We start from the raw sequence: 21,114 nt of genomic DNA, 5'->3' as shown, positions 1-21,114 counted from the left end.
ATCAGGCAAGGTTCAGGTATGTATAGCACGACAGAGTGGCCGGTGACCGCTCTGCACGCAATTCCAGACCGGAATGGCGTCTGCAGCGCAGTCACCGTTAGTTTAAATCACGCGCCATGGCTGTGATTGGTCCGTCGGTCCGACAGACCAATCACAGCCTTGGGGGCAGGTGGGGTGAGGTGTGGTCATCACCGGTGACCCCCTCACACCCGGCGGTGATTGATCCCTGTGTTACCGAGCGTCTGATTCGCCGGTAACACAGGAAAACACTGCGATTGGTTGTTCACATTGAACAGCCAATCGCAGCGATCGCCGAAGGGGGGGAGGCATCGCCGCCCCCCCTGGGCATGCTGGGACATGTCTGCTGTCAGGGACAGCAGACATCGTCCCTCTGTCACCGCGTCCCTAGACGCGGTGACAGTTTAAAGTCATGACGTATATATACGTCATGTGTCGGGAAGGGGTTAAAAGATCTAAATTGAAGAATAGTCTCTATCAATACCTTTTTTTGAGGTTATTAACTGTTCAAATTTCACTTGATGCTTCTGTCTCCTTACTCTTTCAGAAAAAACATGTAAAGTCTGCCATCTTATATGTTCTGTCTGGTATGTAGATAGCCCTTAAAAGAATCCTAACTAGCAAATAATAGCAGCCCTAGTAACACAGAAAACAGGCTATACAAAACAGTATAAATAAACACAAAGATATGCAACAGATTAGACACACCAGGAGGGGTAAATCAAATGACTGATGATCTAGGTAAACTTGAGAATTGGTCAAGAGAATGGCAACTACAGTTTAATGCTAAAAAATGCAAAATTATGCACTTGGGACTCAAAAACCCAAAGGCTCAATAAAGTATCAAGGGTACTATAATGGAAACTACTGAGGAGGAAAGAGATCTGAGTCACTATTTCAAGTGACTTAAAGACAGGAAAGCAATGAGGAAAGCTAGTCAGATACTTGGTTGCATAGGGAGAGGAATCAGTAATAGAAAAAACTTAATAATGCCACTTTTATAGGTCATTGGTACGGTCTCATCTGGAATACTGTGTCCAGTTTTGAAGACCATGGGGGAAATTTACTAAGATGTGAAATACACTTCATGTTGCTATGGGCAACCAGTCAGAATCTACTTATTTCTTTTTCACCCTCTAGAAGATAGTAGACCGGATCTGATTGGTTGCTCATAGCAACATGACCTGTGAAGTGTATTTCACATCTTAGTAAATTTCCCCCCATATCTTCAGAAGGATATAAATACATTGGAGAGTGTACAAAGAAGGGCAACTAAAATGGTGCATGACCTCCATGTATAGTTTGGAGAAGGGAAAGTGGGGACCATGATAGAAATATTCAAATATATCAAGGGTTTTAACATGGTACAGGAGGGAAATTTTCTTAAAAGGAAAAGAAGTAATAGAACACGAGGACATGCACTGAAGCTGGAGGGAGGTAGGTTCAGGGGAAATGTTAGAAAGAATTACTTCACCGAACGGGTAGTGGAATAGCCTCCCGTCAGAGGTAGTAGAGGCTAAGACAGTAGAACAATTTAAACATGCTTGGGATAGGCATATGAATATCCTTACAAAGAAATAAGGATTAAAAAGGGTTGAGATTACCTGAAGGATAAAAAAGGGGCAGACTAGATGGGCCAAATGGTTCTTATGTGCCGTCAAATTCTATGTAAACCAAAAACGAAGGCGCTTAAATGAGGTATTCTTTGTAATAAAAATCTGTAAGTGCAATTAATTATATCCATAAGTCTTGGGCTCACTGCAGCTGTCCGGGGCAGCCTGTGTTGATTACCCAGGGCTAGAAAGAAAGCCATTTTGGTTTAAAGAGACTGCACAGGTGTGCCCTAGGCTTGTGGATCACAAAGACTTAATTACAATGCAAAGGTAAATCTAGATGAGTTTAATGTAATATGCGTGTGTGTGTGTGTGTATATGTATATATATATATATATATATATATATATATATATATATATATATATATATATATATATATATATATATATATATATATATATATATATATATATATATATAATAAATTAATAGAAAATAATAAATCCTTGTTTTACTGGGCATCCCCAGCAAGGCGGGATCTGTTGTCCCATCCATCCATCCTCCAACAGATTTGTAAAATCTTGTGGTTGAAGTTTCGATACGACCATTTTGAAAATGAGAAAAGCATGGCGAGGTAGGAGATGGAAGCTTTGCATAGCTTCATCAAACGTTAGTGGGATATTAGAAGTATTTAGTTAGTGTCGTAAACACAGACTTCCAGAAGAATGCCACATCGTAAAGGGGACATAGCTTTGGTTCCAAACTAACAGTAGGGATAATGAATAGAAGTGTTGTAAATAAAGAGATTTTCAAGCCCATCACCAGGCATATATGGTAGAGGATAATAGATTATCGGGTTGGCCCAATTTTAGTTGATTGAGACGTGTGAGTAAAAAAGCGAAGTGACAGGGAAGTGCATAACAGTGACTCTAGGGCCATTTCAGTGAAGACAGCAGAATCATTGATCCAGTCCACTGCAAAACGGACTGGATCAATGATTATACAACTGCTGGACGGTTTGCATCAATTTATGAAGACTAATTCTAGGCCTTTTAGCGTTCCAAATAAACTTGGAGTGAAGGAAGGATAAGTCCGATTTAGAAGATGGAAGTATTTTGCAGAACATATAGCAATGCATCGGCCCAATAAATTAAGGGGAAAGTTCAGTTTGAATTTTATGTATAATTGGAGTGATATTATATGCATATAAGTTATGGGGGTGGGGCGGAAGATATTTTGGGTTCTTTAATATTATAAAGTTTATTCTGAGCAGTATAAATTTTACATAAATATAGTATGCTCCAGTATTGGTATACTATAATGTAGAGCAGGCATTCCCAACCATGGTCCTCAAGGCACACCAACAGTGCAGGTTTTAGTTATATCTAGGCTTCAGCAGATGGTTTAATCAGAATCCCTCAGATACAAATTAAGTCACCTGTGCTCAAGCCTGGATATCTACAAAACCTGCACTGTTGGTGTGCCTTGAGGACCGTGGTTGGGAATGCGTGATGTAGAGAGCAAAATGTAAATAATCATGCCAATAAATGGATGGATATATTTTTTACAAGCAGTAGTAGCCCCTCATAAACAAGTTGTAAAACGCATTGGACTATTTCAATATTCTATCTGCTAAATCCAATTAGATGTGAAGGGTGCTACGTTTCCCTTGTTTTTAAAAGTCCAGTGTTTACACCTCTCACGGCCTGAGTTCACTCAAAAGTTGCAGAGAATTGCAGCTATTGCCACCCTAACTTGCAGATATGAGATACTTATGCCGTGTTCATAATGCCAGTGTGAACAACACAGCTTTTACCCAGTATTTTTTTGCCGGGGACTGCAGTGCCGGACACTGTTCTCACTGCTAAGGCAAATTCCTGTGAGAAGTAGTTGTACCTGGTCATTTGCCTTTTAACACAGATTTTTTTTTTTTCAGTGTGAACGGGTCGGGTTTGGATGACACAGTTAGGTCGACATGACTGATGGTCGACAAAAGCATTAGGTCGACATGGGGGAGGTTGACAGTCAAAAGATCAACGTGGTTTTTTTTTTATTATTATTATTTTTTTTTACCCGAATTTCGACAGTCGACATGGACACCAACACATAGGACCTCATCCCCTCGCATGGCTTACTATGCTTCAGGCACGGTGCCTCGCTGCGGGACACTTTTTATTTTATTCTCCCACCAGGCCCTAGTGGATGGCAGGACATGAAATACCGCCTGTCTGCTCAAAAAAAAGTGAAAACCCCCATGTCAACCTTCCTGCTTTTTAACCCAATTACCATATCCCGAATGGGTCAACCCATGTCTGCATACCTGAGTCTCTAATGTCATGGGTTGAACCGTTCACACTGAAAAAAAACCTGTAACCTGTGTTATAAGGCAATTTACCGGGTTGACAGGCTTGACCTGGGAATTTGCCTAGCAGTGAGAACGAGATATTGGCCATGTTACTTCCTGAAATTTCCTCTTCAGGTCTGAACACAAGTTTTCTATGGCATTTAGGGTGAAACTGAAACCATTTCATTGGTTTCAGCTGTAGAACATCAGTGACAAACTGCTCTGTATCCTAATATAAGGTTCATCTCTGTGTGCTTCCATTTAATTCTATCATCTGACCATAGCACCTGGTTACAAACATAGAAACTTAAAATTTGATAGCAGGAAGAGAGAGGTCCATTCTGTCTGCCCTTTTTGGGGACTGGGGATGTGTTTTTATTTTTTATTTTTTTTATATTCCTTTAAAAAAAAGAAATGTTACTGCTTACAATCTTGAGCTTGGCAAGCACCATTCTACATTTGTTCTTTAATACTTTCTAATAACACGGCAACGTCTTATGGTTTATTTGGACAAGTCTGAGATGTACCCGTGTGTAGGGATGCCAATCCCGGGGCATTTTTTCAATCCCGGGATTCGGGATTGAAAAATGGTCAATCCCGGGATTCCCGGGATTGGCATCCCTAGTGCAGACAGACGCCTGAAATATGGCTATTTAATGGGAAATGCATCCATTATACCACCTACACGCATAGCGCTATTATTAGCTGCCTAAAACGCCCTGGCCGCCCACTATTTACTTACATTTTGCAGGGTGCTGCCGGGAGCAGGGTTGGGAGAGCTGTTGGGTTGGAGGCGGGGTGCTGGCCAGGAGCCGGGGCGGATGGGCGGGCTGTGCCCTGCGCAGCGTGACCTCGTCACGCTGTGCAGTGCTACGTTTCCGGGTATCGGAGAAGCCGGGCAGTGTCTGAGCGAGTGCTCAGACGCTGCCCGGAATTAGACGGCGCATGCGCCGTCTAATCCCGAAATCCCGGGATTGGAAACTCCAATCCCGGGATTGAAATCCCGGCGTTTTGGGGGCCAAATCCCGGGATCCCGCCGATCCCGGGATTGGCCACCCTACCCGTGTGCAATTGTTGCCCAAATGTGACGCTTTACGGATTGGCTATTTTATCCTCTCAATCTTCCATACAGTCATGTATATAAGATAACCGACTTTGACGGCATATAAGACCCACTTGGCCCATCTAGTCTGCCCCTTAAGAAATAGATTAATATGAGAATATTTATTACTTCAAGAACTGCAATAGGTGAAATCTTTTTCCATTTCTGACTCTCAATTAGTGTCCGTTCTAAGTGTTGAACCCACCCATTGCTGTATTACCTTTATATTCCAGCTCCTCATATGAAATGGGCACATACCGTGGGTCTGCCTCTATGGTACATTCATGGCAAATAGAGACCAGTCATCACTACATTCATTTTGTATATGACCCATGAACCCACCTTGTTGTGTTTATGTATGTCCATTTTTTTCCCTTTGTTTAGTTAGGAAAAGTAGAAAGTATAGACTGAAACATATTTGTTTTCATGTTTAACTTTATTTATTTTTTTGTCACTTAATGATTTGTATATTGATGGGCCAGATTATCTATCTTCATTTGCCAGGCATGGTTCTCTCCTTATTCAACATTGAAGTTATGTGGTGTTTTTATTTTTTTACCATCTTGCAATGACTTTGATTGGGTTTTAGATTATTATTATTATTATTATTGGCACCACAAGTGGTACGCAGCACCGTACATATAGAACACATTATAACAGTACAGGTTACATAGAACTAGACATAACAGTGACAGAAAAACATAAACAGAGCCCAATTAACAGCACAAATCTTGGTACACAATACGGGTGAGATATAGCGACGTGAATGAGAATAGATGCAAGTATAGATTGTAGGTGAGTTAAGAGAGCTGTAATTGAAAGGCAAGAAGAGTGCTGTGAGAACAGGAGGGAGGAGGGCCCTGCTCTAAGGAGCTTACAATCTAGAAGGAGGGGGAGACAGACGTGACATGAGGTGCGGGTAAGGAGACCTGAGGCAAGGAGCATGGTCAGGCCATGAGGCAGCAGGTAAATAGAATGGACAAATTTGTCCTCTCCCTCCTCCTATCCTCCTCTCTCACCTGCACCCTTGACCCCTAACCGCTTTGCACAGTGGCCCATGCCACAACACACCCTGCTAGATAAAGGGTAGTTATTGTGGGGAGATCGTTTACTTTCAGAATGTCAGGTCTCGCATTTAGCGCTCTTCCTACTAGTTCTTAAGTACCCCACGATTTTAATGTTTGAACATTTTTCTCAGTGCAATAATTGGCTAGATAAAATAATGTCTGAATGAATCTCTCGTGCGTGTGTGTTTGGGGGGGGCTTAAGCAAAATCAAATGGACATTGATTGGATTGCATCCGCATTTGATGCCAATTCGATCCAGCTGCATTGAAGTTGCATAGAAATATAGACACCGCAGGCAAGACTATAAAGTACAGATCTATACTATATAGTCCAAATCGAATGCTTTCTGATCCCGATTCGATCCCAATCAAATCGGGATGAAATGGCAAGCAAAATTGCATTGTGTGAACATCCCTTTAAGGTGCCCATACATCTCATCGCACAGCTCAAAAAGTATGTGCTGCAGATGCTTTTTGTACTACTGTAGATCTCATCTCCTTATTGCAAAACCTATGAGATGTGATTATTGTATACAATAATTGTACCGTGTATGGGCACCTTTTAGACGTGCTCTCTGGCAGTTTTGAAATGTTTGTAGATGTGTTGCCAACTGTAGTCTCTCAAACTGCACTATGCTGCACAATATCTGGCTCATGGGTGTAATACAACATTTCAGGTTCATATTACTTCATAACTTTGAATTCATCTTTCACATAAAACCAATTATCAACTGAACATTTGTTTCATTTGTCGTTTTTGTGCTGCTTTCTCTGTTCTCCTTTGGTTGTTTCTGAATCTGACCAATTTACAAGGTCTGCAAAACTGGCCGCATGGAGTTAGTACCCATGTTTTCTTTGGAGTGGTATGGGGCTCTGACAGTGGGGATCCCGACGTCTGGATCCCGACTGCCGGTGCTCCGACAGGGGGCGAGCGCAAAGATGCCCCTTGCGGGCTCAGTGTCTTGCCACAGGTTCTATTCTGCCTCTATGGGGGTCGTGGACTCCCACAAGGGAGAAAAGCCCCTGTGAGTTGGGATACCCCCTGTCGGAGCATCATCCAGCACCCTTTTTCTTCTAGTGCATTGGAGAAGGTTAGATTGTAGTGCAGGTATTCAGCATTAATAGTGTCTGTGTCACACTAGTATTCCACAATCTGTGACTCTTCTAAAAAGAACATAAACAGCTGTTCTATGGCACTTTGACTGACAGATGTACTGTTAGATCATTATGATTATGCATATGTTTGCATCCTTGTATATGAAGTTATGGGTGTTTTTTAGTATGCGGTAACCCCCACATTTTCATATCTTTGTGAATGTTCAGTGATAAACTTTATGGCCTGCGGTATTGCGCAAACAACTCATACAATGAGGGATTTTACCACTGTAAAGCATTTTTACTGTACATATGCCTTTCCATCCCTTATTAGATGGACATCACAAGCTCTTATGTACTGTCCCTTGTCACTGGTTTGTTCTAATCAGTTATAACTTGATCGGTCCTATAAATAGCCTTCAGCTCACTATTTATAGAGGACTGACCCAGGGCATTATGGGACAGCAGCCCTGAACTGTAAACAGACTAAGGTGCAGTATTATGTAGATAGTTAACCCATTCTGAACCTGGATTACAAGGTTCTACATTAGTCTTTTGTGGGTAGGTTTTCCTTGTGATGTAACCTTTCCCTGAAATTATTGTAAAGTAATCATTGTTTTTTCATATTTGGAATGACTGGTTGAATTTTTTATTTATTTAAATATACCACCACCCTAAATTGCCTAACCCAGCGGTTCTCAAACATTTGAGCCATGGCGCCCTAGCGAATCAAACTTTGCAAACTATGCAAAAAAATAAATCGTTAAGGGCAATTCCAACAAAAAGTGGACATGGGTCATGGAAAAAAAAAAGTTCGGATATTCAAAATATGAATTTCCCGTTGCATCAGTCATAGTATTTAAAAAAAAAAAAAAAATTGGTTGATAAGTGTGTCACAGGAAATGTGCCATTTTTGTCTTAATGGTTACAGACACTGATTGTGACCACCGATTATCTATTGCTGTTTTCTGAAACAAAGGGTAAGAAACTTGGATTATTGTAGTATGACACAAGTTAAGGACATGTGCTTTCAGTAACTACCGTATAAATCGACCCGAATATAAGCCGAGGCACCTAATTTTACAACAAAAAACTAGGAAAACTCATTGGGCAGTATTCAATGAAAAAAATTTGCGGTGCATGGCACTCGCCCTGTTCCGGAGGGCTCGCTGTCACTCCTGCTCCCTGTATTCAATGTGGTTAAGACTCGCCGCCACTTGCGGCGAGTCTTAACCCCTGCAGCGGACGAGCGTCCGCGGCAGGGAGCCGTGGGACGGTGGCAGCCAGAGAGATTAAAGTCTCCCTGGCTGCTCCAGAACATATGGGGAGGGGAGGTGGGCTCCCCGGGACCCAGGCAGCACAAGCTGCCCCCCCTATAGCCAGCGGGGGACCCAGTATTCACTGCACCCGATCGTGCATATGTAATGATCGGATGCAGTGAATATATGAATATCTAATAAGGGGCTTGAGAGCTCCGGCCCCCTGCTGGCTGGTCTGTGTAAAAAAAAAAAATAATTAAAAAAATATTTTTTAATGAAATATATATTCATGTGCTATAAGCACATGAATAAAAATAACATGCCCCTTCACAGAAAAAAAATCCTGATTTTTTTTTTTTGACACCAAAATTTAAAAAAAAAAACACCTTTTAGTTTAAAAGTTCACATTCCAGCTCTCCATGAAAAGATGGAGAATTGCTACACGGCGAGAGACGGCGAAAATCACTTAGAAAGACGGCGAATATTTCACATTGAATAGGGTTGCTCGCTTTTGGAGAGCAAAATGCTCCGTCCAAGGCAAAAAAAGCACAAATTCGCCATAAAACAGGGCAAATTTTTCTCATTGAATACTGCCCATTGACTAAAGTGGGACCCTCACTCAAGTATAAGCCGAGGGGGGCTTTTTCAGCATAAAAAATGGGTACTCTTTACCTAGCACGGCGCCCACGATTTTGATCGTGGGCATCGCAGGTAAAAAAATCGCGGGCATCGCGGCCATTGAATGCACTAAAAATCGGGTGCGACGCGATGCCCGCGATTTCCCATAGGGAACAATGTTAAATTTCTCAATTGACCCGATTTTACTGTTCAATGCCTCAATTGACATGATTTTTCCATAGGAAACAATGTTAAATGTCCCACAGAGGCCAAATAGCCACCCTGAAGTGTGAAATGGCCCCCACAATTGGTAACGCCACCCCACGATCAACGTCAACCCGAAGCGTGGCGAGCGCAGCGGTATGCGTCCTACGACCTTTTCATACCCCCACTATCCACGTCGGCGTGGAGTTGAGAATAGAATAGTGTGGCGAGCGTAGCGAGGCGAGGGGACGCGGATACCTTCACAGGTAAACGCGTCCCTTCGCGGTCTTCACAGGTATCCGCGGCCCCTCGCGGGGCTCGCGCTCACCACGCTTCGGGCTCGGTGACTCGCTGCGCTCGCCACACTATTCTATTCTCAACTCCACGCCGACGTGGATAGTGGGGGTATGAAAAGGTCGTAGGACGCCTACCGCCGCCCCTCGCGGGCTCGCTGCACTCGCCACGCTTCGGGTTGACGTTGATCGTGGGGTGGCGTTAACAATTGTGGGGGCCATTTCACACTTCAGGGGGGGTATTTCGCCTCTGTGGGCCATTTAACATTGTTTCCTATGGAAAAATCGTGTCAATTGAACAGTAAAATCGGGTCAATTGAGAAATTTAACATTGTCGCACCCGATTTTTTAGTGCATTCAATGCCCGCGATGACCACGATGGGCGCCGTGCTAGGTAAAGAGTACCAAAAAATGTTCTGAAAAAGTAGGCTTATACTCGAGTATATTATGGTATGCTGATAATTTCATGTGGTTTTATGTTAGTGAAAGAATTACATGTGGCACATATTTGGTATTACATTTTTTTCCATATTTTGGTTAAAAAGATAAGTCAATGCATGATATTTAACAGATCTCTAATGTTTTAAGAGATTTAAAAATCTCTTTTCCGTTTGTACTGTAACCTATGTAACATGCTTAATGTAATGGATGTAACATAGTTTGTTACATGTGTTACATCAACAACATATGCCCGTTCGCTGTTATTAGGAGTTGGCTTTTTTTATACCAGATGGACAATATGCAAGAGAGAAATACAAAGAAGGAAGCTATGACACCTGCAGAAAGAATGATACAATACAGAGCCAGACTGAACACAGAAAAGGCTGCAGAAATAAAGAAGAAAATGCAGAAGACCAGAAAAAAAGGAGGTCAGAATGGACTCGTGTCAGAAGGGGAGCAGAAGCAGTCAAATCAAGAAACAGAATGACAGAAATGCGAAAACACAAAACAGAAGGTGTTAATCATCAGGCAATAATTGACAAGAGTCCCTCACACTCACTTGTGTCACCACAATCCTTCCAGTATTAGCTGCTTAACAAAAACAGTAAAAGCCTCACAAACAGTACATGTGATGGACACCTTGCAGGTGTCATGTCTTCCTTCTTTGTATTTCTCTTGCATATTTTCCACCTGGGATTAGAAAGTTAACTTGTAATAACAATAACGGGTATATGTTGCTGATGTTACAAACTGTTAGGTCCATTATGTTTAGCATGTTACATAGGTTACAGTACAGAACTGCCAAAGGAAATCGGTTGTGAACAAATGGCAAAGGAATTTTTAGTCCTTTCATTAACCATTAGAGATCTGGTAAATATCATGTATTTACTTATCTTTTTAACTAAAATATGGGGAAAAAATAGTAAACATAATGGATGAAAAGCCAAATATGTGCCACATGTAACTCTTTCACTAACATAAGACCACATGAAATACTGATTATCAACATATATGTGTTTGACAGTACATGTCTTCAACTTGTGTTATATACTACTACAATCCAAGTTTCTTACCCTTGTTTTCGGGAAAACAGCAATAGATAATTAGTGGTCACAATTAGTGTCTGCCATATAACCATTACTGAATAAGACCAATGGCAGCATGTCATGTGACACTTACCAACTGACTTTTTTTTTTAATTACTATAGATTATGAGTGATGCACTTGGAAATACATATTTTGAATAGCCCAACTATTTTTCATAACCCAACCCTCTTTTTTTTTTTTTTTTTTCATAACCATGTTTAACTTTAACATAAGTTGAACTAGATGGATGCAAGTCTTTATTTAGCCTCACCTATGTAACTATATATGTACCTTTTTTTTTTTTTTTTTTTTTGTGGGGCTATCACGGATCTAAATGAGAATGGAGATGTCTGTGTGCGGGTGATGCATCCAGCCATAGGTGGGTGGTTTTGGCCAAAACCAGATCTATGGTCCCAATCTGCAAACATTGTTAGAAAGGTAAATCTGTACCAGTTAATGCAAGGGGCCTTTTTTAATTTCCTGATTAATGTATCTGATGGTTACATCCGTGACTATTTTATGGTTGCATCCGTTACGCATACATTCCTTTCAATATTGTCAAGGTAATAAGAAAAACTTTCCTGAAAAATGTACTAAAACAATCAAGTATGGAATAAATTTGTTGTAGTTTCAGAGAAATCCGACTTGTTTTATTTCAGAAATTTCCATGTCCTATTCTGGTTACATTTAAACAATGAATTGATTATAGCAGACAAGGCTTGTTCACGCTTCATATTTTTATTCACCAGTGGTAGATACAATTGTGGTTAAAAAAAAGATAAACAAAAGTAGTTGCGCTAAATTACAAAAAGTTGCTTCTTTCTCCCTCGGCCAGCAGGGGACACTGCAGTCATGACATGTGGGATAGTGTTGGTGCTCTGAGGAGTCGGCACTTTAAGAAAATTTAGAAATGGCTGGCTCCTCCCCCCACTATCCCCACCAGACCCCAGTCTTAGTAAAAGTGCCCGGAGGAGTCGGTCTCCTGGGCAAGGGTCTCCCTGGGGAGACTCGTTTTTTTTTTTTTTTTACATTTTTTTTTTTTTTTTTTTTACATTTTTTTTTTTTTTTTTTTTTTACATTTTTACGAGGACAGGCAGTCTGCCTGCTACGTGGGACCTGGAGGGGTCCGGTCGACACTGCACGCAGTGTTTCCTCCGGCACCCAAGCCGCCAGAGCCTCCGCTCTGGGGACCCGCCGCAGCTGCACGCGGCTTAGTGTTACGGGTCCAGGGCTTCTCCCCCGCACTCCAGGAGCTGCCTGTGGGTAAGCGGCGCTGTGCGCCATACAGAGGGGGGCGGCTGTAAGGAGCGCTTCAGCCGCAGCATGAGGTGACAGTCAGGCCGCAGCATCCGGTGCTAGCGGCGCTGACAAGGCTGGGAGCAGGACAAGCTGATTGTGGGTGTCCTCACTCCTCTCTGCCGGCGCCATTGTACGGATCAGCTCCAGCAGTCTCTCTTCTTGGTGACCTGCAGTCCTGGTTCTCCAGCACCTGCTCGGTCAGCGCTCTCCCCTGCGATCACAGGGTCACTGTGAGTCTTAAGGGGGCATACTGTGATATATATATTTGTATATATCTTAAATTGATTGGGAGGGTAGTGGCTCATCTCTCCCTATCTAAACACAGGCTTCATCTCTATTGTGTGTGTGTGTGTGTGTGTGTGTGTGTGTGTGTGTGTGTGTGCGTGTGTGTGTGTGCGCGTGCGTGCGCTGTGAACTGTTAACCACTAATATCTTTTGTTGGGTCAGAAGTATGGCAGGGCGTGCTACTTCTTCTAAGGCAGCCCAAAAGGTATACACCTGCAAGGCTTGCAAGGTTCATTATACGCAGCATGTGAAAGTGAGTCATGTTCTGTGTCTTCACAGGGGCCCTCTATCATTTAGTCCCCGGTAGTTCAGTCCCCTTCACAATCCCCAGATGCTTGGCAGGCCATTCTAGCCAACCTTACGACTGAGCTAGCAGCATCCAAGAGGGACAGAGAGGTGTTTCAGTCGCAGTTGACTCAGATTTCCTCTACGGTTGTTTCCTTACAGCAGTCTGTGGCGACCTCTGCGCAGGCTAGGCCAGCCTCACCAGGAGCTGGGAAGAGGAAGGCTTTCTCTATTTTTTTTCACCCCTGATGATGCTCAGGGAGAGCCAGATATTGTAATTGACCCCTCTTAGGATCCCCCAGCAGACGATCCAGATGAGCTGGATGTTCAAGACGCCCAGGGCGTCGAGGGACTGATAAGGGAGATTCGGTCTACCCTTAACATAGCCGATACCTCAGTACCTTCTCAGGTATCTATTTTTGGTCGGGTGCAGAAGCAACCTATTAATTTCCCTGACTCCGAGGAATTAGATGGTCCCTTGATTAAGGTCTGGAAGAATCCTGACCGGAAATTTCAAATGTCTAAGAGGTTCAATGCGTTATACCCTTTTTCTGCAGGGTCCAGAGCTAAGTGGGAGACTCCCCCCACGCCGGACGTTTCTTTATCGCGTCTGTCAAAAAAGACCACTCTTCCCATTCCGGGAGCGGTTTCCCTTAAAGAGGCGCCGGATAGACGTCTAGATAGTTCTCTAAAGAACATTTACTCTACAGTGGGTGTTATTTTGAGACCAGCTCTCGCCTCGTCATGGGTGGCGAGGGCTATGGAATCCTGGGCTGATGATTTGATCAAGGGCCTTGAGCAGAATTCACCAAAGGATGATTTGCTATCCTTGGCAGAGTGTATCAAGGACGCTTCTACGTATATAGGCGAAGCAGCCTCTTATGTCTCTACCTTAGCAGCAAAGGCCTCTGCATCGGCTTTTCTGGCTAGGCGTACAGTTTGGCTGCGCTCTTGGCAGGCTGAGCCAGAAATCAAGAAAGCGGTGGAGGCCCTTCCTTACACAGGAGATGTGTTGTTTGGTCCTGAATTGGACAAGCTTATTGCTCAGGCCACAGGGGGGAAATCTACGTTTCTGCCTTCCTCAGCGCCTGCTCCGAAGAAGCCGTTTGTAGGTTCTACTTTTCGTTCCTTTCGGGGTAACGCAAGTTTCAGGGGTCGCGCAAGAGGTGGTTTCTCCTCTTTCAGGGGTCGCAGAGGGAGAGGTGCCAGAACAGGCCTCTGCCGCTCCTTCTCACAACCCCAAGGCCACTGAGAAGTCAGTGGCATGACGGTCTTCCGGCTCACTTGGGGGATCCCAAGGTGGGCGCCAGACTGTTGCTCTTTGCGGAAGAATGGAGGACACACTGCACAGATGCATGGGTTCTCCAGATAGTCTCCCAAGGCTACAAGCTGGAGTTCTCCACTCAGCCTTTAAACAAATTTTTTCCAATACAGTAGGTCTTCCTTCTTCCGCCGAGTCAAGATTGGCTCTGTGTGGCGCCATACAGACTCTTCTAGAGTCTGGAGTTATTATCCCAGTGCCGGTCCACAAGCAGGGCAAGGGATACTACTCAAGCATTTTTGTGGTCCCAAAACCAGACGGCTCTGTCAGGCCGATTCTAAATTTAAAACCGCTGAACGAGTTTGTTCGCTACCACAGATTCAAGATGGAATCTATTCGGTCAGTGATTGCATCATTGGAAAAGGGAGAATTTCTCCTTTCCTTGGATATAAAGGATGCGCATCTGCACGTTCCGATTTGGGAGCCTCATCAAAGGTTTCTGAGGTTTGCGTGCAGGGTCGTCATTTTAAGTTCTACATGGATAGTGGGGGTATGAAAAGGTCGGAGGACGCTTACCGCCGCCCATCGCAGACTCGCCGCACTTCGGGGTGTGGGGGTGTTGCGTTAAACCTATTTTGGGGACATACAATCATATTATTGTATACTTAATGTCATGGCATCGCACACCCTATAAAATCGCATGCGATTTTGCGGCACATGCGATGGCCCGGGGCAGAAAGCAGTGAATAAATTACATAGGAAAATTGCTTCGCATCGCATGCACTAAAATGTTGGGGTGTGTGTGTCAAGGGGCTAGTCGCCGAAACGTTGGATATTGAAATACACCTTTTTTATTTTTTTTTTATTTTATTTTTTTTAAACCCCATTGAGTGCCGCTGCTTGTATACAACTCTATTGTTTATTGGACCCGGACGGCACCTTGGAATTTGTCTTTTGAGCTGGAGTGCCCAACCGCCACAAAACTTCTATCTATATATCTGTATCACTCACTCTTTATCTCTATCATATATATATATATATATATATATATATATATATATATATATATATATATATATATATATATATATATATATATATATATATATATATATATATATATATATATATATAGCAGCGAGGTTCTGTTGTTGAACTACACATTCCAGCATGCCCTGCAACCGTTTTGTGTATGTAATATGTGTGTGTCAGTGCTTCCTTTTTTACATTTTTATTCTAGTTGCAGCTTTAGGAATAACTTAGCACTGTAACTTTTTGTTCAAAATTGGTTAGTAGGAATTGTAAATTGATCTGTTACTACAACAAATTTGACTGAGTCTTCCCCAAAAAATTGTAGTGGTGATGTGCTGATTTGGAATTACACGCTACAAAATATTTATTACACCCAAGTACTTTCCATTGTAGTTTACAGTTTCAAATTTGTGGGTGAGATATATCGGTCTAGCTTTGTATTTTAGGTTTATGGATGGAATTCAGGACATCCACAAGAAAACCTGCACACTTGCATTTTAATGCCCATGAAAAAATATTGGGCCCGGCATTTATTACTACATCTTAGGTCTGTGTGCATACAGCCAACAGTTCAATGGTTGGCTTAGGCACATTTGCTACACCAGTCTGCAATTTTTAATTAACGATCTATCATGCATTAAAATCTAGTGCGTACCCACTATATCATTAACGATATGCGTTCCTGTGGTTTTGGGGTTTTTTTCTCAGCCGCCCCCACCCCTGTCATCTTTACTTGCAGCTCAGTTTTCAGTATCTTGTCAACAACCGCATGCTGAGTGTGGCCAGTATAGTTCAGCGTGTATGCACCATATAGTTTTTTAGATAGAGGAAACTGTTCAGGTGGCAATTGTTAACTATGTTGTCCAGTGTGTACCCAGCTATGGTTTAAAAAAAAGAAAAAAGTTATTTCAATTTGTTAAGGTTACTAATCAAACCTTAGACATTAACTGATGTTTTCTAGCCTTTCTGCTGGTTTGGAACTCTAGTCCTGCGAAGAGCATCACACCTACAATAGGTCTTATAAAGACTTATCATTGAACTGGTTTCTGCACACTAGTAGCTGTATGTATACAATTTGTGAATAGAATGTCCCCTTTGGTTTGAGGTTTTTTTTTTTTTTATATGCCCATCATGCTGCCTATTTAGTCCTAGGGAATTTATTTTGCAGGTTACTCTAAAGGACCCCATACACTTGTCCGATTTGGGCCTGATTTCACCCGATTCAGGCGGCTCAAGCCTAAATCGGATGGGTCTCACACCTTAGCTGATGCACGGTCCCGTGCGCGTTGGATCATAGGCAGACTGCACATAAGATAAATTGTATATGTAGCGGTCAGTGGCTGAAAAACACGCACAATGTATCACATCCGATCCCCGAGCGGGGAACCGCTTTTCCGTAAAAACGCTTTGCATTAACAAACAGCGGACTGCAGTAGAATTTAAAAAAATAAATCGGAAGAATGGGAAGCCGCTAATTGGCTGAGAGGTGTGTCTCAGCCAATCCGCGACTTTCCTTTTTTTTTTTTTTTTTTTTTTTTTTTTTTTAATGCTCCTGCCTTCAGCTCCCCGAAACTAATACATGTGACAAATCGCATGTATAAATGGAACATTGTGCCATATCATATGAGAGCCCTCCTGGGGAGCTCCCTAATGGAAGCTCCAGGGGAAATTGGGTCTGACCTGTCCTAAGGGCAAGAGTATGGTGGCCTTTAGTGTAATTGTCTTTGAATCCCATTATTAAGAAGACTGATGCCCATGTACAGGTCTAGCAAATGAATGAAATCTGATGTTTTTGTGCTAACAAAGTTGCTACTTAATCTTCCCAGGTTCCTAACAAGAACTGGTGTTTGATATATCTGGTTATTACTTTTGTGCTAACTATGAGCAAATGTACTGTTCTCATCTCCTCAGTAATGCTACACAAATTTACCACTAGGTGAGATAACTAGTGCTGGCCTTAAAATTACTTGTAGTCCTTTTGCAAATAGATTTTCATTCATAAATTACTTAATATGTACATTAGACAAAATACACAATAAAAACATAAACTGTATCCCTTTTTTCTGCTGTTTCTGCTTTTTGCATAATTATGCAATAATTATAGGCTGCTAGGCTTTTTACTCTCCCTGCAATCAGAACACACATGTATGATTTTTAAACCTCAGCAGGGTGCCATTGTTTTGAAAACCATGTTATTCAAGAATGATTTGCTCCATTTTATCTAAATTTCTGAACTAGTCTATTATCTTTTTCTTTCTACAGATACGTAACATGGTGGCTGTGTTAGAAGTGATCTCCAGTTTGGAGAAGTATCCCATTACCAAAGAGGCACTGGAGGTGTGTTTGGCATTTGGACATTCCTATATGTATAGGCCATTGTATTCCAAGCTTTGGTGAGCGTGTTTAGATTGAATTCTGAGTACTACAGATACCTGCGCGATACCTGTTTTTCAAATGCATAATAGTATATGGCCTTTTCATGCAGATATTCAATTAAATCTCATTTAAGGTGTTTAACTTTTTTTTCTATTTTATTCTTTAGGAAACGCGACTAGGAAAATTGATCAACGATGTCCGGAAAAAGACCAGCAATGAGGAGCTTGCCAAACGTGCAAAGAAATTGCTGCGTAGCTGGCAAAAGCTCATAGAGCCAGTTCAACAGAATGAGCAGTCTGCCAGGGGCACTTCTAATCCACCAGGTTCGGCCAATGGAGGTGGTTCCCATAACTGTAAGGTGGAGCCAAATGCAACTGTACTGTTAAGTGGGAAGCCTATTCTGGACCTCAAGGTCAGAAATGAAATCCAGAAGGCGCTCTCTCCCAAGACTGAAAAGGTGGCCAGTCGAAAAAGGAAGGGAGTTCTTAAAGATGGTACCCAAGGGCCTGCTTGTAAAGTGGTCAAGACCAGTCATGAACTGTTCCAAAACTCCTCACCCCTACCAACAAATGGTATTGGAGGAAGTCCCCCTGAAAGCCTTCTTAGTCCGCTTGATGGCGGCTCACAGACTAACCGATTGGAGACGGCTGAAAATGATAAGCATGGCAAAATACCAATAAATGCTGTCCGGCCTCACACGAACTCCCCTGGACTTGTAAAACACCCAAGCACTTCCTCTTTGTTAAAAGTGGCCGTCCTACAGCAGCACAGTGTAGGGTTGGAGGATAGCCATTCTCTTCAACCACGGAGTCCCCGCTGCTCTTCCTTCAGCCCTCGTGGCACTAGAGCAGAACTAGTGGCACGACAGCACACCACATATGCACCAAAGGGTTCTGCACCCAGCCCTTCCCACAGGCTGCCGGCTGTAGACACTGCACATACACCCTCTTACCAATCCCCTGTGCACCCTTCAACACCCCCTGCCATAGCAAAAAGACTTGAGTCTCCCAGAAGAGATATAGCAGTCTCTTCACCTCACAGATCTGTGGAGCAGCTACTCCCAACTGACTGCCACCACCAGCAGTCTCCCAGAATACCACCACAGCACACCCCACATGGACCTCGCAGCAGTCATCTCCATAATGACCCTCAGACACCCCGCAGTGGCTTTTCAGAAGAGCCCTCAAAAATGGACAGCGATGATGCAGCATCTGGTTCAGACAGCCAAAAGAAAAAAAGATCTCGTAATCGGGGTGAGCAAGAAGGGTATTCAGTAGATGGGACTGGCAAGCAGACACGATTAAAAAAGGATCGTAAGTTGAAATTTAATGTCAATACTAGGGAAATAAAGCCCTTAACTCACAAAGATCCAGCCCACGCTGAAAGTTCTGCCCCCTCAGAACAGCACAGGACTGAGACGGACAAACAGGACCCCAAATTAGGACTGCCGAGTCCCTTTGAACAGACAAACTGGAAAGAGTTGTCTCGAAATGAGATCATTCAGTCCTATCTCAACCGTCAGAGCAGCTTGTTGTCTTCCTCTGGTGTACAAACACAGAGTGCACATTACTATATGTCAGAATATTTAAAACAGGAGGAATGCACTAAGCGAGAAGCTAGAAAGACTCATGTTTTAGTGCCACTTGCCCTCCCCAGTGAGCTGCCTGGAAGAAACAGGGAAGTAACTAGTGCTGACTTAGAAAGACTACATGATCAACATTGGCCAGGTGTTAATGGCTGTCATGATACACAAGGCAACTGGTATGATTGGACGCAGTGCATCTCTTTGGACCCTCATGGTGATAATGGTAGATTAAACATCTTGCCTTATGTCTGCCTAGACTGAGCACCTGTCCCAAATCTGCTTTTTCATATCTGCGGTTTTCACTGCAAACCATAGGTTGCCTAGCGACCGCTGCTCAAAACAGAAGATTTAAATGAGGAGTTCCCTGTCCTGGGATGTGGAGGGTGGGGTTGTAGAGAAGCTTTGGGTTCACTACACCCTGGGAATTACCTCCTCCTGCCGGCGCTCCCCCTGTGTCTGTCACACCCGTTCTTTTGTGCTAAATGCTGCTACCGGTTAACTCAAAGGAATACAGAAGGGGTAAAGAAATGCAATGGAAGGGTGTACATGGGGAGTAAATTTGGCGTTTTGAATCTACTATAGCAAGTGAGCTATAATAAAATACATGAAAATTCAAGTGTTAAGTTTAAACCTACCCTCAAATTGCAAAAAAAGTGAATATTTCCGGTACCTGGAAAAAGGGCTGGAATAAAATAAAAAAATTTATATATATATATATGACAGGTACCTAAAACTTATGTGAAAGAGGATTTAATTAAGTTGAGAATAAGTTACCATAAGAGTATGTATTTATTTGAATTAATGGTTTTTCCTTTTTTCAGATTTTATTTCCATTTGAAAATTTGACAGCAAAGCGTCTTGACAAGAGGCGCAAAATATTAATGTATAATTCCAAGCATCACAACTGGTCCCTGTATTGTTACTAGGGGAAGACTATTAGAAATCATTTGCGAGACCCCCCCCAAGCTAGTTTTTTTTCCCCTTTACAGTTCTATTGTACACTTACCTTCTAAAGTGCAACCATATAAGAACAGATCCCTAAGCTGCTGCTAATCACTACTTAATATGTTTAGAAATCACTATCTAAACTTTTTTTTTTTTTTTTTTTTTTTTTTTTAGTTAAACATATCCTTCATTTTTTTGCCATCTTTCAGTGTTTTCAGCACCCAGAACCCTAACATGAGCTGTATTTATTCTACTCCAAATGACACAATTTCTCAAATGACCTTCACCTCTAAAACTGCAACAGATGGTGCTACCAGCTTCTAGATAGTCCAGACACAAAACAGGGCCGGTTTGTATGCTGGGAGAAAAACATAAACTAAACTTAAAACTACTTGCTACCATTCCTCTAGATGTAATTTGCCTTATGGGATCTCCATCATAAACGCGATTTTTTTTTTTTTTGTTTGTTTTTTGCAGAAAAATAAAACATCAAAAAAAAAAAAATAACCTAAAAAAAACAAAGCCTTAGTTGAATGTACAGTAAAACTTCTGTATTTCTCATATGCAGAAGGGAGCAACTTTGCTAACTTTGGTCCTCTCCGTGGACAAATTGTGATATAAATGTGGAAACCATAATAAAAAAAAAAAATTACAATGTGTAGTTTGATGTTTTATTCAAAGGTCCATAGACAAAATTACAGTTACTAAAATATGGGATTTATTCTCGCGTTTTCAAAAAGTGAAATTTTAACCCAGGTACATTTCTTGGACGGAATACTTGCATCGTGTGGTTATTTCTGTTGCTGATTGAAAGAAAAAAATTATTTAAATCAATGCGTGTAACTGCATAGTAGGGTCTATTTTAATTCCTTTACTATTTAAAAAAAACTGCTAAGAAATGGTTTAAATAAAAGATCTTAGAATATTGAATAAAGTGTAAACTGGAACAACATTGGTTGTATCC

The 21,114-nt window shown here is 42.2% G+C and overlaps 1 protein-coding gene across 2 annotated transcripts in view; it reads left to right on the top strand.

Moving 5' to 3' along the window:
- Nucleotides 1–20,657, top strand: part of MED26 (mediator complex subunit 26) — a 31,119-nt gene extending 10,462 nt beyond the window's left edge. For both annotated transcript variants that reach the window (XM_083180736.1, XM_083180746.1), the window contains exons 2-3: nt 17,507–17,581; nt 17,787–20,657. In XM_083180736.1, coding sequence (XP_083036862.1) covers nt 17,507–17,581; nt 17,787–19,466 — 1,755 coding nt within the window. In that variant the 3' untranslated portion in view covers nt 19,467–20,657. The remainder of the gene's footprint in view (nt 1–17,506; nt 17,582–17,786) is intronic.
- Nucleotides 20,658–21,114: the final 457 nt, after the last annotated feature.

The sequence above is a fragment of the Crinia signifera genome, chromosome 1, assembly GCF_055691185.1.
Source record: "Crinia signifera chromosome 1, ASM5569118v1, whole genome shotgun sequence".
Taxonomy (NCBI): domain Eukaryota; kingdom Metazoa; phylum Chordata; class Amphibia; order Anura; family Myobatrachidae; genus Crinia; species Crinia signifera.
The sequence above is the reverse complement of the archived record's forward strand: the minus strand, read 5'-3'. Positions and strand labels throughout refer to the sequence as shown.